Source organism: Andrena cerasifolii, chromosome 15 (genome assembly GCF_050908995.1).
Source record: "Andrena cerasifolii isolate SP2316 chromosome 15, iyAndCera1_principal, whole genome shotgun sequence".
In the NCBI taxonomy this organism is placed as follows: domain Eukaryota; kingdom Metazoa; phylum Arthropoda; class Insecta; order Hymenoptera; family Andrenidae; genus Andrena; species Andrena cerasifolii.
The window spans coordinates 1719031-1740961 of record NC_135132.1 but is presented as its reverse complement, the minus strand read 5'-3'; the positions used below and the strand labels follow the sequence as shown (position 1 = coordinate 1740961).

The following is a 21931-nucleotide window of genomic DNA, read 5'->3' as shown; positions in this document are numbered from 1 at the left end:
ATTGTTTTCAAACCTCATTACAGTAATCCGGGGTGCGAGTGGTAAGCCGACCGTAATAGTGGAGCCGGCGACTCGCTTACCTAAGACGGAAATCACCGAATCTTTTAACTATTCATTGTGAGGTGAATTTTAAAGAATCCATTCTAGAAAGGAGCTTATTTTGTAAGTAGCATTTGAAGGAATTATTTCTGTTTATGTATAAAAAAGGCAGAAGAGCAACATCGTATATTAGCCATCTGCGAAAATGCTTTGTAAATTAACAGTTTTCAAGTTTTTATTCTACTGAGAATATAGAGAGAGAGAAGTTAGAGAATAATTAATGAAAAAGGTAGACTCTTCGCACCGGAATCTGAACCTCGGGTTTTCTGTTTGCGTCCTAAGCTCTAGGATCTCGGTAAAATGAATTCTTGGCGGAGAGCGCCGGGCTAGGCAGCGCGTACGGCACACGGACAGAAGGTAATATCCGCTTATAGTGGTGCGGTACAAGCCAGAAGGGGATCGCATCTTTAGCAGCAAATCAAGCTTCGAAAATGTTTTGTAAATTAACAGTTTTCAAGTCTTTATTCTCCTGACAATATAGAAAGAGTAATTAGAGAATAATTAAAGAAAAAAAGTAGAATATCTACGCCGGGATTTGAACTCGCGACTTTTTGCTTGTGACCCAAGCGCTTCGATGTCGGTAAAACGAATTCTCGCCGGAGAGCACCGGCCAGGCAGCGCGTACGGCACACGGATAGAGGGGCGGGGAATGCTTGTGTGGTGCGGTACAGGCGCTAGGAGGGGGTACGTTTGGTCGTTGAATGGGGGTACGCTTGGTTATAGAGTGGGGGTAGCGCTCGTGGGCGAAAACCCACGGTTCTGGCATCACTGAGTTCGACGGACTCATAACGGGGGATTACCTTACGTTTTCAATATTTTCAACCAATCTTTCAGCTTCGTTTGCGAAAACAAATAAACGATGAAATCATGCACCGCGTATCACTTCAAACCATACCGCTTGCAGCAAATTTCACGATATCGGCGCATGCGTATTACGGTCGATTATTCCTCTGTACTTCTCTCGCTCGCACGATGTTTTTCTCTCTCGCACCATGTTGGCGACAGTTTCAAACTTTCAATGAGACATCCATGTATATATGCTCTAAGATTGTCAACTATATTTGCAGTGTTTGTATATATGTATGGTATCGCGTCTAAGATTGACATATAAATTTTTAGTAGCAGTAAATGTACTTTTCCCTCTGCAAAGCCCGTAAACTACACAATTCTGCAAATACACCGTGTCCACTAGTATGTATGTATTGCAACATTTCACCCAGAAACTAATGCTCAGTTTCGAAATTTCACAGGCGTTTATAGATACGTCGGTTAAAGATAATAAAAATAAATTCCAAATGTGTAGAGTGTATCTGTGCGATTGCTGAGGAACGAATGAACCTCAGATAGAGATAAATAGATAGAGAGAGAGGGGAGAAAGGGAGAGATAGACAGAGAGAGAGCTAGAGAAAGAATGCTAACGCGTGTGAGTGGCATAAGGGAGAACTGAGTGCGTGATACGATAATTAGCGAAAAGAGCAAGAGCAGGTGAAAGAACGGGGAGAAAGGATCGTATGGACGGGAATAAAGAGAGAATCTGAGAGCGTAAGGAAGTCGAGATAGCATTGTGTAATAGTCAGACTAACAAAGAGCGTGGAATGGTAGTCGGTGTGAATTTAATAAAGCATACCTAATATCGTGAAAAGACACAACAAATAATAATATGTATTATGCAACTTTAAATTCCGGGGTAAATAAGGATGAAAGAAAACGACAATGCTTTCCGACAGACCTAATATACAGGGTGTTTCTGAAAAAGATAGACTCCTTAAATGGAGCGGTAGGGAAGGTAAAACAGCATAAAAAGTGTGCTATCAATCGTTAGAAAATTCGAAATTTAGAATAGGTTTATATCGTTGTATTTTCGACTCAATCGCTATACCCACTCGCCACTATCCTGACGGTGCTATTTCCACGATGAGATTTTACATGTGTAGGATCACGGAAAAAAGGGAGCCTCGGAAACGGGAAGCGAACCCACGATCTTCTGTTTCGTTGCGCGCTGGCCAGGCGCCTTTTTTTTGTATACGTTTATTAATGCCAACAAAGAAATAATATATAAAATAACAATAACAGGAGATAACAAGGAATTCTTAAACGTATAAACGGAATGAGTTAGACAGGGAAATAGATAATAGACTAAAGACTCTATAAACGAGTACGCGTAGTCTACACAGTTATATGCCCAGAAGGGTACCTTCAAGGGAGATTGCACTTAATGCTATATGTTTATGATAGATAAAAGTTAATCAGAGGAACTTAAACCATAATAATATAAAAGTATAGAAAAACGGCGGAATTTTGTAAAAACTATACTACCATGACTAAGCGGGAGAAGAACAGGGATAGAGAACAGTAGCAGGCATGAGTACTATGTGAATGTTGCTAGCTACCAGTGCATGGCTGGGTATCAGGTACTTGCGCTTTGGCTTTGTCCTTAAAAGTAGCGGGGGATGTATATTACATAAGTTCGTGAGAATATAATATATGATATATACATGTTGAGTATTCTATATTAGGTATAATATACAGAAATGAGTGTTAACTTGTATGTACAGGTATGGTATAATGCTAATGTGGTAGTAAATTTGTTAAGAGTCGTCTTTGTCTTTTTTCTTTATGGTTATTAACTTAGCTGTTTTCCAAGCTGATGGAAAGTAAGCTATGTTTAAACAATTGTTAAAGATGATGCCGAAAATTTGACGGTAATTTTTTAAGCGCGATGTTAGGGATTCCATCAAAGCTTGAGGATTTTTTGTTATTCAGCTTGGCGAATTTGAGTTGAAGAGAGGTAAAATTTGTGAAATAATTTTGTGGAACCACGGAGTCGTTGAGGTTGTCTGATGCGTAGGATGGTGAGAAATTGCAAACTGAGGAGTTGTTGGAGAAATCCGTATTCATTTCTTGTCTGAGTAGGCCTATTTTTCCTTGATAATGTTGTTTAGATGAGGATTTCCTAGATTTTCATTTTGGGTGTGAACTTCTTGAAAATGTACACCGAGTAGATTAAGTTTGTCTGTTGGGTTTGTAATCATGAAGTTGTTGCCAGTGTCTTTATTCAACGTAGCTGAGTTTATGCCAGCTTTATTTAGCAGATCTATTGAGTTGGGGTGCACTTTTAGGGCTTCTGTGGAGGCCCAGTTTTTTTCTAAAAATTTTATTTATGTTTGGGAAAAGATCATTCGAGTTGTTAATAGATGTGTTAGTTATTTTGGTTCTCCAGTGGTTGCTGACGCAGTCCCGAAACTTGAGTTTGATTTTGTATCTGATGATTTTAAGGGTTCTTTTTAGGTCAGAGATAAGAGTAGCTGTGTGGTCATCAATGTTGATATGGCGCGATAGATTATGAATGCTTGTAATGATTGAACTTTTGATTAAACGCAGGTTTATAATCGATGGGGTGATGTATTTATCCGTGGAGGTGATATTTGTGTTGTGTATTGGGACTGATTGTTGAGATTGCGTATGTGATGTTTTTATTTAATTGGTCTAGGAAGTTGTCTACTTCTTGTATTGAGAGATTTCTGTCTGGGGGAATGTTAAGGTTTGCGCTGGAGGCAGCTAATAATTTAGAAAATTTTGGCCAGTTCGCTTTGTGGAAATTTCTTCTATTTTCTTCTTGATTGCCTTCGAAATCAAGCAGGGGGAATAAGTCTAGAGATAAAGTGAAGTAAAGTGCATTATGGTCGCTGTCATAATTCATGCAGTTAATTTTGTTTGATGTTAGGTTGTTGAAAGTAATTCTGGCGTCGGCTAGACATAAATCAATGTATGCACCGCTTTTGGGGAACGATGGAGTTGAGGTGCCTCGTAATGACAGTTTGTATTTAATTTGGTTATTTAGGTACCATATGTAGAGAGACGTGCCTCTTTTGCAAGCTGATTGATTTCCCCAGGAGTGATGTTTGGCGTTAAGATCGCCGGCTATTATGTAGTAGTTATTTAGGTGATCTAGTTTAAGACACTCGAAAAGGCATTTTAGTTCGTAAATGAATTCTTTCTTGTGGCTGGACGGAGCGTAGGCCGCTATGAAAAAGAATTTTTTACCATTACAGAATTTAGTTTCGATGATGGTGGTTTCGAGGACTTTGTTTGCTTGCTCTGAGTTGGCTTGAAGAATATTGAATTTGATGTTTTTTTTTATAAGGAACGCCGTACCCCCTCCTTGTTTGGAGTTAGGTCTATCAGTTCTTATTGGGTTGAAATTTGCGAAACTAAGGTTGTGAAGGGGATTTAATTTGGTTTCGCATAGAAGAGCTATGTTTGGATTATGTAAAGCTAGGAAGTCCGCTAGTGATGATCTTCTTTCGTTAGTAATTATAGAGTTCACATTTATGGATATAAACCTGAAATTATTGATTGAGATTTTTTCTTCAACTGCACGATTGAAAATGCTATCCATCAATATCTACAATACTAAGTATGGACGTGATATTTTGGGAATTTATTCGAACTTGTTCTGCAATTTTGTTAAGTTGTTGATTAACAGATTCGGAAATGTTGTTTTTTTTGTTTCCTCCAAAATATTTGAGGTGGAGGAGGTGGTTAAGTTCTCTTCTTTTGCGTGCGAGGTAGTTCTTTTTGGGGGCGGGACGAATGCCTGTTGAGTTGACTTGCCGGAAACAGCTTGACTAAAAGAGATTTTTGGGTTTATTGTGCTATTTATGTGTTTCAGACGTTTTTCTTTAATAAGGAGTTTTTGTTTACGAAGTTCTTTTATTCTTTGCTTAAATTCTTTGAGGTTAGGGCATCCCCTGTAGGAAACCGGGTGTCCGAATTCTTTGCAGTGCACGCAGAATGGCTTGTCTATTTCATTTGTGCGATCTGTGTGGTTAAGAGGGGGAAGTTTACAATCACCTGGGCCGTGTTTATCATTACATTTTACGCATCTAAATTCTAGATTGCAGCTAATCGCCGCGTGACCTATTCGCTGGCAGCGCCTACATTGGACTTGATGTTTTATGTTGAGTTTGTCCCATTTCACCGCTGAGTATAGGAGTACTTTGATTTGGTTAAGTTTATCAGTTTTACTATCTGCTGATAGTTTAATTAGAAATACAGATAGATCTTTATTCTCTTTTAGGGAACGCGAAGTGTAAAATTTATTACAGCTAAGGAAGTTTAGGCTGGAAATTTGCTTTTTAATTCGTCTAGGATTTCTTGTGTGTCAAAATTACCATCCAGATTTTTAAGAAGTACATTTTGAACTTTCTCATTTTTCGGGGTGTAGGTGAAAAATTGAACGTTGTTATTTTTTAGCAGAGTGCAAACGTTTTTAAAGTCTGATAGAGTCTGTACATGTAAGAGGTGTTTGTTGTCGCTGATCTTTTTTATGAAAAAGTTTGTGTATAGGTTAGCGTTTTTTATGAGGTCAATTGTCGCTTTTGGGGGGTTATTGATAATATTAATGGTGGGCGGTCTGGGGGTTTTACCCGTTGATGAGTTGAGGACCGCTGAGAGTGAGACCATGGGGGGAGAAGTGGCTCCGGTTGCTCCAGGGTTGAAGGTACCAGTTGCCTTTTTTTTTGTTGGTGGAGTTGGTTTCCTGACTTGGTGCCGAATAAGACCTTTTAGAGCTTGCAGGTAGTTCGTCACCTCTGCTTTTTAGGGGTTCTATACCTGCCGCGGAATCGGATGGTTGTAGCGCTTCAAATTTGTTGAACTTGGTGAATAGAGAATGCATATTTTCTCGTGCTTTCTTTGAAGACTCATTGAAGAAGCGTTCTTCTTCCAGTTGTTTGGAGAGGTTGTTTACGAGATTGTTTAGTTTCTCGATTGTGGCTAGGAGTTCTTCGTATGAGGGTTTAGGGGAGTCCTTTGAAGTTGTAGGCTCGACATCCATATTGGTTGTGTGAAGATTCACTTGTTTGGGTTTACTTGAGATGATTGGCGGCGTGGATAGATTGTTTCCGTTAGGCGCTCCACTGTCTTTTTTTGAATGATTGGCATTGGATTGTATCTTTTCGATGTTTTCCCTTTAAGCACTTGTTTGAGGTTTTTTGATGATTTGGAATCACTGTCTTCGATGAACTTGATGATTAAGGGGTTGTCCTTTAAAGTAGGCCCCATATTGGTCACAAGTGGAGAGGCAAGAGAGGAGACGTTTTCTGTGCGGGGTTTCGCTTCATTGGCATCGCGAGGGCGTACTTCCTTCTTGTTATAGATGGCGGGGCCGAGGCTCCCGAGGCTGGTTCACTTTTACACTCAATCTTTGTGCCCTTATTGATTGAGAATACTATGAGAATAGTGTACAGATAGTACTACTGGATAATTAATGTAGTGGGCCAAAGGCTAGCCAGCATGCTTGTACAGAGATAGCAATGCTGGACGAGCAGCTCAGGCACACCCTAGCACCACGACGGTTCGAAAAAGACTGCTGGCCAGGCGCCTTAGCCACCTCGGCTACCGCCGACTCCCCCCGGTCTTTCGTTACTCCGTGTCCTCTTATAGTGGGGGGGGGTTCCTGATCCCACACATGCGATTTTTCTATTATGAGACAAAAATCTCAGCGGCAACGAAATGTAAATAATGGAAATAAAAGAATTATTATAATTATTAAATGGAAATTAAAATCTCATGTGAGACTTGAATCTCATGAGACAATTATTTCATTATGTTATTGTCTTTTAATTATTTTGTCATAGTTTCATGAAACTAGATTCTCATGAGACAAGTTTCATGATATATTTTCAAAAATCTCATCTCTCGCGACTATTTCCATTATTTACATTTAGTTGTCGCTGAGATTTATGTCTCATGATAGAAAAGTCTTATGTAAAATCTAGTCGTGGATTCGCACCTATAGGGTATGTCTCCTAATTGTAAGACTGTTCTCTTGGGCCGCATGGTGTACCGTTCTTCGCCGTGGGCCCAAACCCATCGTCGTCCTCACACCATCATCGCGATCATTACCAGATGGCCCACCGATTAAACATGTATACATATAGTTCTCGAACAATCCCGCGATGAAATCTTCTCTCGCGACATACTGCTAACTAGGGCTGTTCGTGACTCGTGTACAGTGTTGGAGAAATATACCCTACCGATTCGGTTGTCAACGCTGGTTGGTTGCGGCCTCACTTGACTTGGCTAGTTGGCTTGGCTTGGCGCTGGCGTCGTTTCGTTTCCCATCATTTCCCATCTGGCGTTGATTGGTTGGACGACACCGCGTCATCGCGCGCATGCGTTCCGCCTCGCTAGGATCGGAGTCCGGACTCCGGTAGGGTATTTTTCTCCAACACTGCTCGTGTACTCGAATAAAACGAGCCGAGATTGACTCGACTCGACTGACCGAGCCGAACCGGGTACTTACCCGTAAAAACCGAGCGGCTCGAAAAAACCGGGTCGCCCGAATTTATTTGGGCGACTCAAAAGATCCGGGTAGCCTGAATTTATTTGGGCGACTCAAAAGATCCAGGTAGCCCGAATTGTTTCGGGTGGCTCGGAAGATCCGAGCGCCTCGAATGTGTTTCCAGCAGTCCAACTATGTCGAGTAGGTGAAATATTTCGAAAAGTATGAATGTTAGGAATATTTTAAGAAATATTTTTCTGCTGGGATGTCAATGATGATTATCAATAATCTAAAGAATTAAAATGTAAACGGTAAATAAAAATATTCTGTAACTATTAAAAATAAATAATTAATTCAAATCTGTTTCTTTTTTCATTTTTGTCATTTATACACGGTGTTTATAAATATGTTGGACAATATTTTAGGATCGGTTCTACTCATCAAGGTAATAAGAAAAGTTGGTATACGCATATGTCCGATAATGCTTAGTTTTGCAGTTATGTATAAACATTTTTATATTCCGTAAAATATCAGCCCGAAATGTCTATTAAAGGGCAACCAGCAGACTTAATATAATATAATTTCAATCCATCCTCTTTCCATCGCGCCTTTAAAAAATGGAAGGTGAAATGATACTCAACATATCCATTCGCGGAAACACAGGTGGGTTTCGTTAAATGCCACTTTAATAGGTGTTTCGGACCCATGTTTTACGAAATGCTTTAAAAATGCTTATCACTGCAAAACTAAGCATTATCGGACATATGCGTATACCAACGTTTCTTATTATCTTGAAGAGTAGAACCGACCCTGTAATATTGTCCCACATATTTATAAACACCCTGTATAGAAGAATATTCAATATTCATATACTTCTTTTTGGTTTAGCTATCTTTTCAACCTTTTTCTTTGTTTTTTAATAAAGAATTAACCAAAATTAATTACGCAAGATGTACATATTCAAACGTTTATAATAAGATCGCAATTTTTTCTATATTTATTAACCGATTTTTTCGAGTTGCCCGGTTTTTACGGGTATCCGGCTCGGCTCGGTCCGAATGTCAAGCTGCTCGAATATTCGAGTACCTCAACAGCTCCACTGCCACCGTACAGCAGATAAACACAACAGACGATTCGTCCATATTTTACATAACATAGTGTCGAAAATGCATGTGTAATAAGATAGAAGGTAAAAAAGAGAATTAATTTCCAACGCTCAGCCATTTATTTATAATATTGATTTAAAAAAATCAGGTTCCCGAAGAAATATATAAGTATAATTAAAAATCACCGAAATTAATTAGAGAATTAAATAAAACTTAAATACAAAAATAAACATTCACTAGTTCTTTAGCAAGGAAAAGAATTTTTATTTAATACCCGGGACCTTTTGTGCGGGAAACTAGAACCTTCCAAAGTTGTTAGCTTTCTTGGGTGTAACAAACTTTAAATCCATAGATATTACAAACAAACGGCTGAGCGTTGGAGCTTCATTCTGTACAAATTGATTTGAAGCAGTGGTGCAGTACACAATCTCAAAGTACGAAAAAAATCTGACACGGCGATTTGACCGCCTTCCCTTTTTAGTGTTTATATTTACATTATGCGAAAATTAAAAAAACTGAGTAAAAAACGTGTTTGAAGTAACATTGGGTAGTAATACAAGTACTTAGTATTAAAAGTAACATTAATACTGCATTAAATATTGTAGATGTCCATTGTGCAATAAGAGATGCGTTAGTCACTTTTGCGGAGAATTGAATTTTACACGATAAAAAATGATGGCCATATGAAAATACTATAACATTTATCTGATTAAATATGAGCTTTGGACATCGTCAAGATCATTTTTTCAGGGACACTCTGTATCGCAGTTTAATTTCAAATACGGATAATCAATTTGCTTTTTAATTTCGGATGTTCGTAAAAAATATTTTTGTACATTCTCTTTCACATGTAGCTTATCTAAAAGAATCTCAACCATTGGCTCTTTCAAGAAAACGAGATGCATGGTTACTGGTTGGTGCAGCAGGCGCTGGCTTTATTCTTTTAGCTTTCATACTGGCGGGATTAATTTTTACAGCTAAAAGAAAAAGAGCACACAGTGCTGTGGCTGCACCACTGAATCGCAGTATTTTAAAGAAGAAACAGGATTATGCATCCGCTGGCCCTGACAATGTTGCTTTCTCAACATCACAAAGGGAAATTAAGGTAAGTTCGATTAATTAATCTTTGCTCAATATAGTACATGGTAAGACATTATCTTAACCCACAGGGACACGGGCCCCGTAGTCTGTACGCCACTGTGTCAAAAAAGTCTGTTATTTTCCGTTCTGATGTTCCTTTTTTACGTAATCGTCATTTACCATATGTCCGGATTTCTGTCAATTAAAACCGACAAAATAGAATTTTCTTTAGGTAATTTTATTTTTTTAATTATTATTATTTTGTTTACTTGAAAACTGTTTCCTAATCCTAATTATCTACCATTAGAAATAGAAAATTATTCAATCAAAAGATAAGCACATAGTAACTACCTATTCGTAGACTGATATTATGATTAAAATATATAAAAAAAACTCATAAGTTCGTTTCCTCCAATAATTAATTGTGCAATCACACGAGTCTATTTGATATATTGTATTAAAGAAAATGCTTTACTTAACATTTATGTTAATGATATATTTCCCCTATTCATTATTATTTAATTAATATAATTAGTGAAATATATTTAGAACATTGTTTCTCAGGATAGAGTTATTTCTTGGTTGCGATAACAGCTGTTCTTCCGAATAGCCACAACGGCCGATCGCGATGAAACTTGGTGGGTTTCATGAGGGGAGAGGATAGACCCTAAATATGAAATTTTAGCTTGGGGAATTCATGCGTTCGAAAGATGCAGGCCCTCGTGTATAAAAAAAATTTCAACGCTATTTACTTGTTAATTATTTATTTAATTAACGTTTCGAATGGACTCCCAATCAATATTGAATTGCTATGATATAGTTATGATCGGTTAAAATGCTTTGAAAAGTGTAATAGACTGCTATTTCGTTCGTGAAGTGTCTGCAAGCACCTGTTAGGCTACTTACAATTAGGGTTAGAATTGTGATTCGAAATCGAATAAGGTCTAAGGTCCTATAAAGAATAAGGTCTACACCAGGGTTGACTAACTGGTGGCTCGCGAGCAGTGATGCCAGAATCGTAGGACGGGGGACCAAATGCTTACCCCCACTATGCCCTACCGTCGTCCCCCACCAAGGATTGTAACCCGCTCGGAGCCGGTTACTAGTAACATAAGACCAGCGCTGTCCAGCGTAAGGGCCCCTCACGCGCCTGCTTCCCCTTCCAATCTTTCTCTCGCACAGCCTGCCTTCCGTTGTCAAGGAGACCGCGCGATGCTAAGAAGGCTGCCATGACGGGCTAGCCGGGCTAGCGTCTTCGCGGTTAGCATCGCACGATATCCCTGACAACGCGGACGAGAGTGGGAGAATCCCAAGCTCCCACGGGAGCGACCTTGGACAGCGCTGCATAAGACAGTCTAGTCCAGACAGCCACTTAAGGAGGTACTCTGGTCATCTGGCCGAAAAATTGAGCAGGGCACAAGTAGATGAATATTATGTAAAAAGTTTTGCACGATTATATTTGTTATTCATTGAGTAAAAAATTCATAAAGATTGCTCCTTTTTTCGGCCAGATGACCAGAATACGTTAAGTGGCTGCCTAAACCAGACTGTCTTATGTTACTAGTAACCCGTTCCGGGCGGGTTACAATCCCAGTCCCCCACTTTGTTTCCATCGCACTGCACACAAGCATATCCCTACCCCTGCCCGTATACTCGACAGCCCAACAGGCAACGCACACGTACAGGGGTAGGGATATGTTTGTGTGCAGTGCGATGGGAAGAAAGTGGGGGACGACGGTAGGGCATAGTGGGAGTAAGCATTTGGTCCCGCGTCCCACGATTCTGGCATCACTGCCAGGGGGACCAAGCCGTCTTTGTTTGGCTGAAGTTTTCCCGTTTAGTTAGCACCGCATTGGTAGGAGGCGCTAGGTACATCACACACACATACCTACGTGTATCAGTGAGCACGACACACAACCTTTCGACGTTGGTGAAATGTTACCATGACGACCGTCGTCATTTAGAAATGTTTGGCGCAGGCACGAGGAAGTGTCCTCACTTTCCCTGGTTTACCCTTTCTAAGGCCGTCTGACCACGGATTGTCGCGTCAGTGACGCGTATGCAGCACATAGAAGGATATACAAAGAAATTGGACATATTTTCTTTTCCTAAGAAAAGAAGAAATATTCAATTTCAATGTTTATCCTTCTATCTACTGCATACGTGTCGCTGGCGCGACGATCCGTGGACAGGTTTTAAAGTAAACGGTGCATTACAAGTATACACATACACATACGTCCCGATTCACACCAATTCACACATTCACAGTTTAGTACGCACCTCATTGGTAGGAGGCGCTACAAACTCTGCTTCAACTTTCGTAAGAGGGAAGCTTGGCCCCCCTGATCACTGCTCGCGAGCCACTGGGGGCTCCTCCGCTTTGCTGCTACGCTGAACAGCTCCCCTCCATACCTACCAGACACTGACGATCGCAGTGGGTTTCTCGCTCTTTCCTTCTCATTTCGACTGCGATCGGCAGAGTCTATGGCTCGCAACAGTCAATTGTTCCGTAACGTCCGCTGTCATCTCTTCGACCCTCCTCGTGACGGTATTGCATGACAAAGCCACAGCTCGGAAATGTTCAGCATGGTTGGAATATAAGAGATTCGCCCATGTTGTTAAACATTCTTTGACAAATTCCCCATCTTTGAAGGGACGTCCACTTTTGGTTATTTGTAGCGTGAGCTCATAGCTGCATTTTAAGACTGTGTCGTGTTAGAACTCACTTTAATAATTCTACCAGAACTATGTAGAACGTTTGTTTTGGAGGGAAAAATTCGTAAAATCTGCCCATTTTTCACACACTTTTAAGCAAAAACCCCCAAATGGGAATCCTATTTCTGAGGCTAAAAATATAGCAAAAGTTGGGATTTTTTTTAAGAAACTAGCCATTATATTCGTCTAAAATTTGGACCTTGTTTTTATGCATGTTTGAAGATGTTGCAGTTTTTTTAATTAATTTTTAATAATAAATATAGGAGTTATGCATGATCGACTATCACGCCGCGCAAAATTCATCGCCCGGTGATATGCATTATATTTATCTTCCAGGTAATCTGAAACAGAAAAATGAAACAGTGTTTTAGCTTATACATAGGGGAGAGTCGTGCAGTGGCGACCGCTCTAAGTTCTTTTGTTATATCCTGGGGTAGAGTCGATAAAAATCGGAAATTCAAAAACGTGTTTGTAGTATGGATGGAACTTAATAAGAGGAGGGAAATTATTTTTGTGAAATTTAATAATAAGAATTGATAATTCGCGAAAGTAAAAAAGTTGTAATTTCTAGGAAACGAAAAATTGTCGTCCAGTACCGACCAACTACTAACTTAGTAAATTTTTAGGTCTAAATGATTAACAATGTTAATAAAAAGGCATTTAATTGGTACAATACAAGATTCTTTTCAAATTTTATTTGTACAAACATCGCAATATAATAATTAATATTCTCCGGATCTGTGCATTCGACGTGTGCTCAACTTTCACATTCGGTACACTGCACCCAATTTTTGTCAAATGATGCCTTGCAAACAGAAATGAGAAAATTTTTTATTTAAATAAAATTTCGAATAACGAATAAAAAAATTAACTTTATTCATCGAATAAATTCTCACCGAATAAAAAAGTTAACTTTGTCCGTCGAATAAATTCTCATCAAATAAAAAAATTAACTTTATTCGTCGAATAATCTACAGTTAAAGTAACTTTTGTTTGATCCTTATCTAAATAATTTTGTATTTAGTTAATTCCCAACTGTGCTTGCAAATAACACACTGGATGACTTCTTCATACCGGTTAGTATGAACTACCGGAGGTTATCATACCTATCCTTATTTACTTTATTTTTCTGCGGGACTAGGTAGAAGGAAGGTTAGATGAACATCTTATAAATTAATCTGAGTTGCTAACAGATTGAACTTACAAATAAGAAAAATTTGGTCTCTACTGGTTGACAGTCTATTGGTCGGTACTGCATGACAAACACGGGGAAACATTTTGAATCATGATATACATATTATGTACAAAAAAATATTGCAAAACTAGGGCGTTTTAGTAAACTTAATAGACTAGAGATAGTATACGTAATAGAACAAAATTATTTACTCACATGAGAAACAAAAGATTAGCTTTAAAAAATAACTTTTAACCCACTGAATATCAACGTATACGTTTAATGCCTCAGAACATCGAGAGCAATGGAGTAAACAATATGACCCCGAAATAGGTTATAGAAAATTGTCATTTTCATTTGTTAATACATATAAAGTGCTAATATCTGGTCGAAGAAGCGAGAACTATACTCCGTGTCATTTAAGAAGGAACCCGTTTCGCGCATGTAGAATGAACTCATTGGCTCCGAAATAGCGTTGGTGGGGATACAGCCAATAGTGGCTTCTCCCGGCACCAATGAGCGTCAACCTGCGCAGAACCGGTCCTAAACTCGTCGGTCGGCAGGTTCCTTCTTAAATGACAGGGAGTATAGCTTTGGTCGGTACTGGAAGCTGGTCGGTACTGTACGACTCTCCCCTATGTACCTTCAGTTTGATGAACCAGATTACTGATAAGTTATTGTATACCTTTTTTGTTACATAAGAAAATTGGCGTAAAATTGGGATAGCAAAAATTAAAGGTTCAGACCGTTCAGTTTGAAAACTCATCACTCTCCTCAATAAACTTTTTTGTGTTATTCTAGTTCGCCAAACTAAAGCTACACATGTATTAAGTAAAACGCCGTTTTATTTTTCTGTCCCAGATTACCTGGAATATAAATATCATGCACACCTGCGGACGACGAATTTTGCGCGGCGTGATGGTCAATCATGCATAACTTCTATATTTATTATTAAAAATTAAAATAAACTTGCAACTTCTTCAAACATGTATAAAAACATGGTTCAAATTTCAGATGAATCCAATCCCATGTTTCTTAAAAAAAAAACCCAAATTTTGCTATATTTTTAGCCCCAAAAATAGTATTCAAGACAATGTGCTTCCAAAAATTGCAAATGACATTGCAAAAAATGGTAACAAGAATATTATCGCCAATCTGTGTGAAATGTTTTGAAAAAAGCAGATTACCGCGGACGCGTCGCAAGGCGTAAACACTTTGGTGTCTGCAACTAAAAAGAATAAACGGCCAGCATTCGCAAAAGAATATGTGGACAAACCGCAAGAATTTTGGGACAAAGTCATCTTCAGCGATGAATGTAAATTTAATTTATTCGGGTGAGACGGACGAACAATGGTTTGGAGGAAACGGAACGACAATTTAATCCGAAGAACACCCACCCTACCGTCAAACATGGAGGTGGAAACGTAATGGTTTGGGCACAGACGAGGTATAGAATAGACCTATCACCTTATGCGACTTCGTGTCGCCACCCAATCTGTGTTACCGACCCATAATTTGAGGACTGAATTTAGCGACCTCTGTTCACGAACAGCGGTCAACTCAAGAACTACTCTGAAATGTGTTGAAATACTTAAATATGTGTGCGTGCTTGTATACGTGCGACTTGTTTAGAGTGAGAGTTTAACATAGAGGGCGGGCTTTCGCTAAGCTATGCTTTGGCTCGGTTTGTCAACGACTCACGCCGGATTTCTTTCTGAAAACCTATTTCGGGGATCAGTAGCCTATATGGCGCTGAAATATGGCACTTCTTGAGAGCTTATACAAGCTATAAATTGCAAGATGAAATTGATTGTTAGTGTTTTTCGTGAAGTGGAACATTTAATTAATATTTTCACATGTCGTACACGGAAAAATATTAAAAATTGACGCTGCTACTGACATTCCCGCAAATTTCTGCACTTCTCGCGTGTCTAAATAGACGGTGCCCATCCTACGACACGTAAAAGTCATTGAAAATAATGAATTTAAACGTTTTTGTAAAATTTATACTCCAGTACCTCGTCTGTGGTTTGGGGTTGTATAGCTGCTAACGGTGTTGAAAATTTCTGTTTTATCGATGGAACCATGGACAACCATGCATATTTAAATATTTTACGAAATAATTTACACCAGAGTGCGGCAAAATTTGGATTAGAAGATGATTACGCGTTCGAACAGGATAACGATCCCAAACATGCTTCGTATCTAGTGAAAGAATGGTTGTTGTACAATGTACAATGCAAAAAGACAACTGCGCACACCTCCCCAATCATCGAATTGAAATCCAATTGAACATTTATGGGAATTATTTGAACGACACATAAGGAAACATACTACACACCCAAAGTAGCGTCAAAAACAGTATTACAAGAAGAATGGAACAAAATATCAATGGAGGATACGAACAAATTAGTGAATTCCATGCGCAACCGTTTGCGGGATGTTATAAAAAACCAAGGGAATCCAACAGAATATTAATTTAAAAGTATTTAGTTGTTCATTCTTTAACAATAGAATGTATTTACAAATTTTGGCGACGTAATAAATGTGTGTAATACCACAATGATAATTATGCATATTCAGATATCGAAAAATGGAAATTCATTTAAAAAATTAAAAATGAAGTCTTAGAGACTTCTAAATTGGTTTCCTTTTCAATTTAGCTTTTTGGATAAATAAGTCTTAATTGTGTTATTTTAACACCAAATATTTTCTGTGTGTTTATAACAAGCTTATAAATATCCATGTACACGCGTTTGAGAAATCATTAATCCTAACATTATTAAATAATTAATTTTCCACTGACAAGGACAGTATTTTAGGTGTCCGCCTCTGATCATTTTGATTTTTGGATATGTTATAGAGGACCGAAAAATAAGAAATACGTGTTTTTTTATTTTTCCCCGTTTTCATATTTGGAGGATGAAAACTGCGTTCAAAGTTAGGGTTGAAAAATCATTTTTGTGGAATATCTCGAGAACTATTAGAGATAGGGGAATAGTGTCAATGGACGAATTTTGTGTCTTTGAATGCGAAATATGACTGACTCACCAGATTTTCAAAAATCCACAAAAATGATTTTTCAACCCTAACTTTGAACGCAGTTTTCACCCCCCAAATATGAAAACGGGGAAAAATAAAAAAACACGTATTTCTTATTTTTCGGTCCTCTATAACATATCCAAAAATCAAAATGATCGGAGGCGGACACCTAAAATACTCTCCTTGTGAGTACACTTTCGGGGCAAAGTGACTGGGGTTAACTGAGCTGCAAAGAAAGGATGCGCGAGTGATGTGCGCATTAACCTAACCTGTCAGCTAGCTGGGAAAGCACGCGGCGAGATGAAACAGAATCTAACCTCAAAAAAAATGAAAAATCTGCCACAGTTTTTGATAACCAAGGTTCAGAAACAACAGAAACTTACGTGCTACACACGTCATCCCAGCGCAAGGGGTTAATACTTAACTATATCCTTAATTAAAACTCGTTTTTTATTTCAGCTCACTTTACCCCATATATGGGGTAAAATGGTCGTTTTGGCATTTTCTTTTCAACTTGAATTTTAATATACTTTAAGTTTATTTTAAGTATTGCTATCCGTCATTTATCAATAGTAATGTTCAAATTATATTATAAATCTATTTCCACACATTTTTATTGAAAGGGAAAAATTTTATTCGACTTCAAACTTTCTTCGCATCACTTTGCCCCGGTTTCCTCTAAGCAGTTTTTTTTTTGGCACGAATTTCTGTCACGACGTGCTATTAACTTCTATACCTTTTGTATACAATAATTTAACTTGTTGCAATTTAAGATAGGCAGATCATTAATATTGTATTCTATGTTTCTTTATAAATAAACCACCATTTTTCATTTTTTATACATTTTTCACATTCCTTTGTGATTTCACAGACTTTTTTACCCACTGTACGTCAACTCTAACATTTCCACTCTTTTGCACATCGGTGACAAGATTCGTTACAAATTTTCACGAATCTGTAATTTGTTTTGTTTAACGGCTGAAAACAAATTAATATTTATAAATGGTTTCATCATTTAAAAAAGTATTTACTAACTTTAATTAAACTAGTTTATAAAATAAAAATAATAAATTGCGCAGCAGATGACACTATTGTTTTCTTATGTAAAATGGCCCGCTGATTCCGAAAATAAGGTCTACAAAATTTTCTATAGATACGTTTTCGAGATATCGTCAAGTGAACTTTTTACCTGTCTGTCAAAAAAAGGGGTCCCACTTAATTGCGAATATCTCGTGTTGCGAATGACCGATATGGTCGAACATTATATCAAATTGAAGATAATTGAATCACCAACAAATGTTCCTGACACAATTTTCAAATCGGTTCAGTAGTTCAGGTGAAATCGATGGAAAAATGTGAAAAATGTCATTTTTTTCGACCGAAATTGAAATCGACAATTCATTGAATAATCTGGGAAAAATCGAAATCGCAAATATGGGCCGAGTTTTTCATTATTTACGTTGAGTTTGCACTTTTCCGAAGAAAACAAGCGGCTACTAAAGAAAATCTATGGATAAATAAAGAAGCTAGAGGCAATTGTGTGAAAACACTAAAATTTCATTTTTTCTTGGTTTTGGTGTTTTTTTCTCCATTTTATTGCGTTATTTCAATTTTAATTAATTCTGTACATTTGTTCAAGTATTTTGTTAGTGTACATATGTGTGTTTTAGAAATAGTTCTGGTTCTTTTTTTGTCTTTTGTTCGTTTTGGGATTCGTTTCTCTTATGAGGAACCAAATTATAAACTCCCATCATTGTCTCATCCCAAAATCTATGATACCGTCGCTCAATACCCTTCATATTCTGATGGACTCTCTCCGTGTTCATCATTTATTTACGTCACTAAGATTTTCCGGGAAAAAATTCAAGTGAGACAAGAAGAAATGGATGTTGGAAAAAAAAATGAAAGCCCATAAAATAGAAAATGAACTACGAGTAGAAATCTATAAAGGAAAATTTATGTTAAACAATTTTATTAAAAATGCTCCACGATTTTATTTAATGTGAAAAAACACCATCGAAATAGTAGTGCAAAAAAATAATTATTTTTTAGTTTTTAGTGCATTTTTATTATTTTTAAAACACACACATGTTAACAACATACTTGAAAAAATGTACAGAATGAATTAAAATTGAATTAACACAATAAAACTGAAAAAAACACAAAAACCGAGACAAAATAAAATTTTAGTGTTTTCACACAATTGTCTCTAGTTTCGGTATTTATCCATAGATTTTCATCAGTAGCAGCTTGTTTTCTTCGTAAAAGTGCAGACTCAACGTAAAAAATAAGAAACTGGGCCCATTGTTGCGATTTCAATTTTTCCCAGATGATTCAGTGAATTGTCGATCTCAATTTCGGGCGAGAAAAATTACTTTTTTCACATATTTCCATGGATTTCACCCGAACTACTGAACCGATTTGAAAATTTTGAAGGAACAATTGAGGGCTCGGATGCAATAAGGGGACTACTTAGCGCTCGAAAATGCGAAAAAGTATTGTCCAAACGCTAAGAAATATTGGAAAATTAAATGTTGTTAAACTGTATTTTAAAAAATATAGTTTTGTAAAGCTCGTCACGACACACATTTTTTCTATTTACAGTTTGTTTATCCAATCATTACTATTCGAGCTAAAAATTATAAACAAAAAATTTTTCATCGTCCAAAATCATTATTTCTTTATACATAAATTGCGATAACTTGAGTAAATATTAACGGATCGTTATGAAACTTAAAACATAACTTCGGAAAACTCTAGCGAAGCCGTAAAATGTATGCACAAAACCCTTATGTTAACAAATGTAATAATATTTAATTAAAAAGTAATATTGGACATAACCCATGTTTTTCAACGTTCGCCGTTAAAAAGTATCGATGCAACTTTGAGGTACATATAACTTACAGCGACAAAGTTTTTCCTTAATATACAAGGAAGATTTTCACCAATTTTCACACAGATTAATAAATAATTGTAGAAGATATGGCGATATATATAATGCGCTGTTTGGCAGTCTTAATACTCACGTTTACTGTTGGTGCCGCGCGGGATTTATATATATCGTCATATCTTCTACAATTATTTATTAATCAGTGTGAAAAATTGTGAAAATTTTCTTTGTATATTAAGGGAAAACTTTGTCGCTGCAAGTTATATTGTCGCTTTTTAACGACGAACGTTGAAAAACATGGATTATGTCCAATATTACTTTTTAATTAAATATTATTACATGTTTTAACATAGGGGTTTCGTGCATACATTTTACGGCTTCGCTAGAGTTTTCTGAAGTTATGTTTTAAGTCTCATAGCGATCCCTTAATATTTACTCAAGTTATTGCAATTTATGTTTAAAGAAATAATGATTTTGGAAAATGAAAAATTATTTATTTATAATTTTTAGCTCGAATAGTAATGATCCGATAAACAAACTGTAAATAGAAAAAATTGTGTGTCGTGACGAGCTTTACAACACTATATTTTTTAAAATTCAGTTTAACATTTAATTTTCCAATCTTTCTTAGCGTTTGGACAATAATTTTTCCCATTTTCGAGCGCTAGTCCCCTTATTGCATCCGACCCATCAATTAATGTGAGGAGTGTATGTAATTGTTTTGCACAATTACATTTACAATTACATGTGTCAATTACAGTTGTAATTGTGGTAAACTAAATTAACGATTACAGAAAGTAATCTGTAATTGAATTACACAATTACATTTCAATCCTAATTTCTAATTTAATTACATTTAGCCCAACTCTGGCGTACACCAAAGTGTAGTTTTGGCGGCTTAGGGACGTGTACCGAATACGTGATTCGCGATACACATATCGTCGTGTAAAAAAGGTTTTATTTACCTAATTAAAACTGTACTGCGGTGTACCTACGCGTACTTATTCGGATAAAATTTAAACTCAATTTTCTCGAAAACGAAGGGGGCTGTTATAAACTTGTATGTTATATTTTCGTTTTATTTTGACTTGTAGAATCACCCTGTATATGTATGTATGTTTCTTCTACATACTATTCCACGCTCAGGTTCTCCCCAGTACTCGGTCAGCCGGTCGATTTGAGAGCTGGAGCGCCGCTTGTACATAGCTTGCAGCTCCGCGCGGGATTCGAGGTCGGAGCCGACTACATACACCGCGGTGGGGGAAGCTGTAGTAATGTGTGTGCAGGCTTGTACCCGTAGGCTTAAATAACTGGCACTCTTGGGGGCCTAGGGAGCAACATTTTTTCCCCCCCTTTACATTATTTCGGAGCTCCTTGCGTGTTATCAATAAGGAACCTAAGGTTTCTACACACACGGATTGCCCCACCACCGACCGCGACTCCGGAAGGCGGGGTTTCTGGCTCCCGATAGCTGACATAAGTATATAGATAGATAATATTTATTTCGGCTTCACATATCTGAAATGGACTTAGTTTTCATGTGCACACTGTATAGTTAACAACACTCATTCTCGTATGACCTATACATATTATTGTACGCTCAATATACAGGCGTGTACATTACAAATACCCACAGATACATATATATGCCTTTACGTCTCCCACATAAAAATCCCTAATCTATAAGTACTATACACTTATACTATACATAAACACATAATATAAACTTATACTGTACATAAACACATACTATAAACATATACTATACGTACATACACATAAACCATATCCATAAACATGAACCATTTTCATATATCACATACATACCATTCCTACCCCTCACATATATATGAAGCATTGGGAGCAAAATCGGACTAACCCACATTAAAAAAATTTAATTTTTCCGATTTTATATGATTAGTCACACCCTATTGGAATACATTATTGCTACTAACTCAATTTCGCAAAAAATGTGGGTTACTCCGTTTTTGCTCTCAATGCCTCAAATCATATTTTTACTTCCTTTCTCCTATTCCCCAGATTTGTCTTAACACTACATTTGCCTTCTTTACTCGTTCGTTTCTTAGTTCAGTGAAATTAAACGAAAATTTGGCCAATTTGCAGAATAATTAACTAATCCAGCAAGCTAAATTTTTGTATGGGCCTTTATGTCGCCGTTTTAAACAATATGTCAAAAGTACCCATCGATGTGACCGCCGCCAAAAATTCTGCAGAGGGTCAAAGGTAAAAAACAAAAGTTTTTCGCGAATATCTCGTTATCTATCAGTTTTACGACAAAAATAGTTATTATGAAATTTGTAACTTAGCAAATTCTCTACAAAAAAGATTCTATGAGTTTTTTCGTAAGAGTAATCATTTTCATGTATGACGCCGTACAAAGTTTTAGGGGACGTCCTCCTGAGTACAACGCAATTTTGTTTACTGCCAAATTCACTGTTAAAGGGTGAAATTGATCCTTGAAAAATTTCCGATTTTGTATTATTACTCGCGAAGTATAAGAGATAAAAAAAAGTTTT

At 37.2% G+C, this 21931-nt stretch overlaps 1 protein-coding gene across 3 annotated transcripts in view; it reads left to right on the top strand.

Moving 5' to 3' along the window:
- The window catches only part of LOC143377172 (uncharacterized), a 202541-nt gene that overhangs the window by 136690 nt on the left and 43920 nt on the right, over positions 1–21931 (top strand). For 2 of the 3 annotated variants that reach the window (XM_076828200.1, XM_076828198.1), the window contains one exon: positions 9348–9598. In XM_076828200.1, coding sequence (XP_076684315.1) covers positions 9348–9598 — 251 coding nt within the window. The remainder of the gene's footprint in view (positions 1–9347; positions 9599–21931) is intronic. The other variant, XM_076828199.1, reaches the window with a different exon arrangement.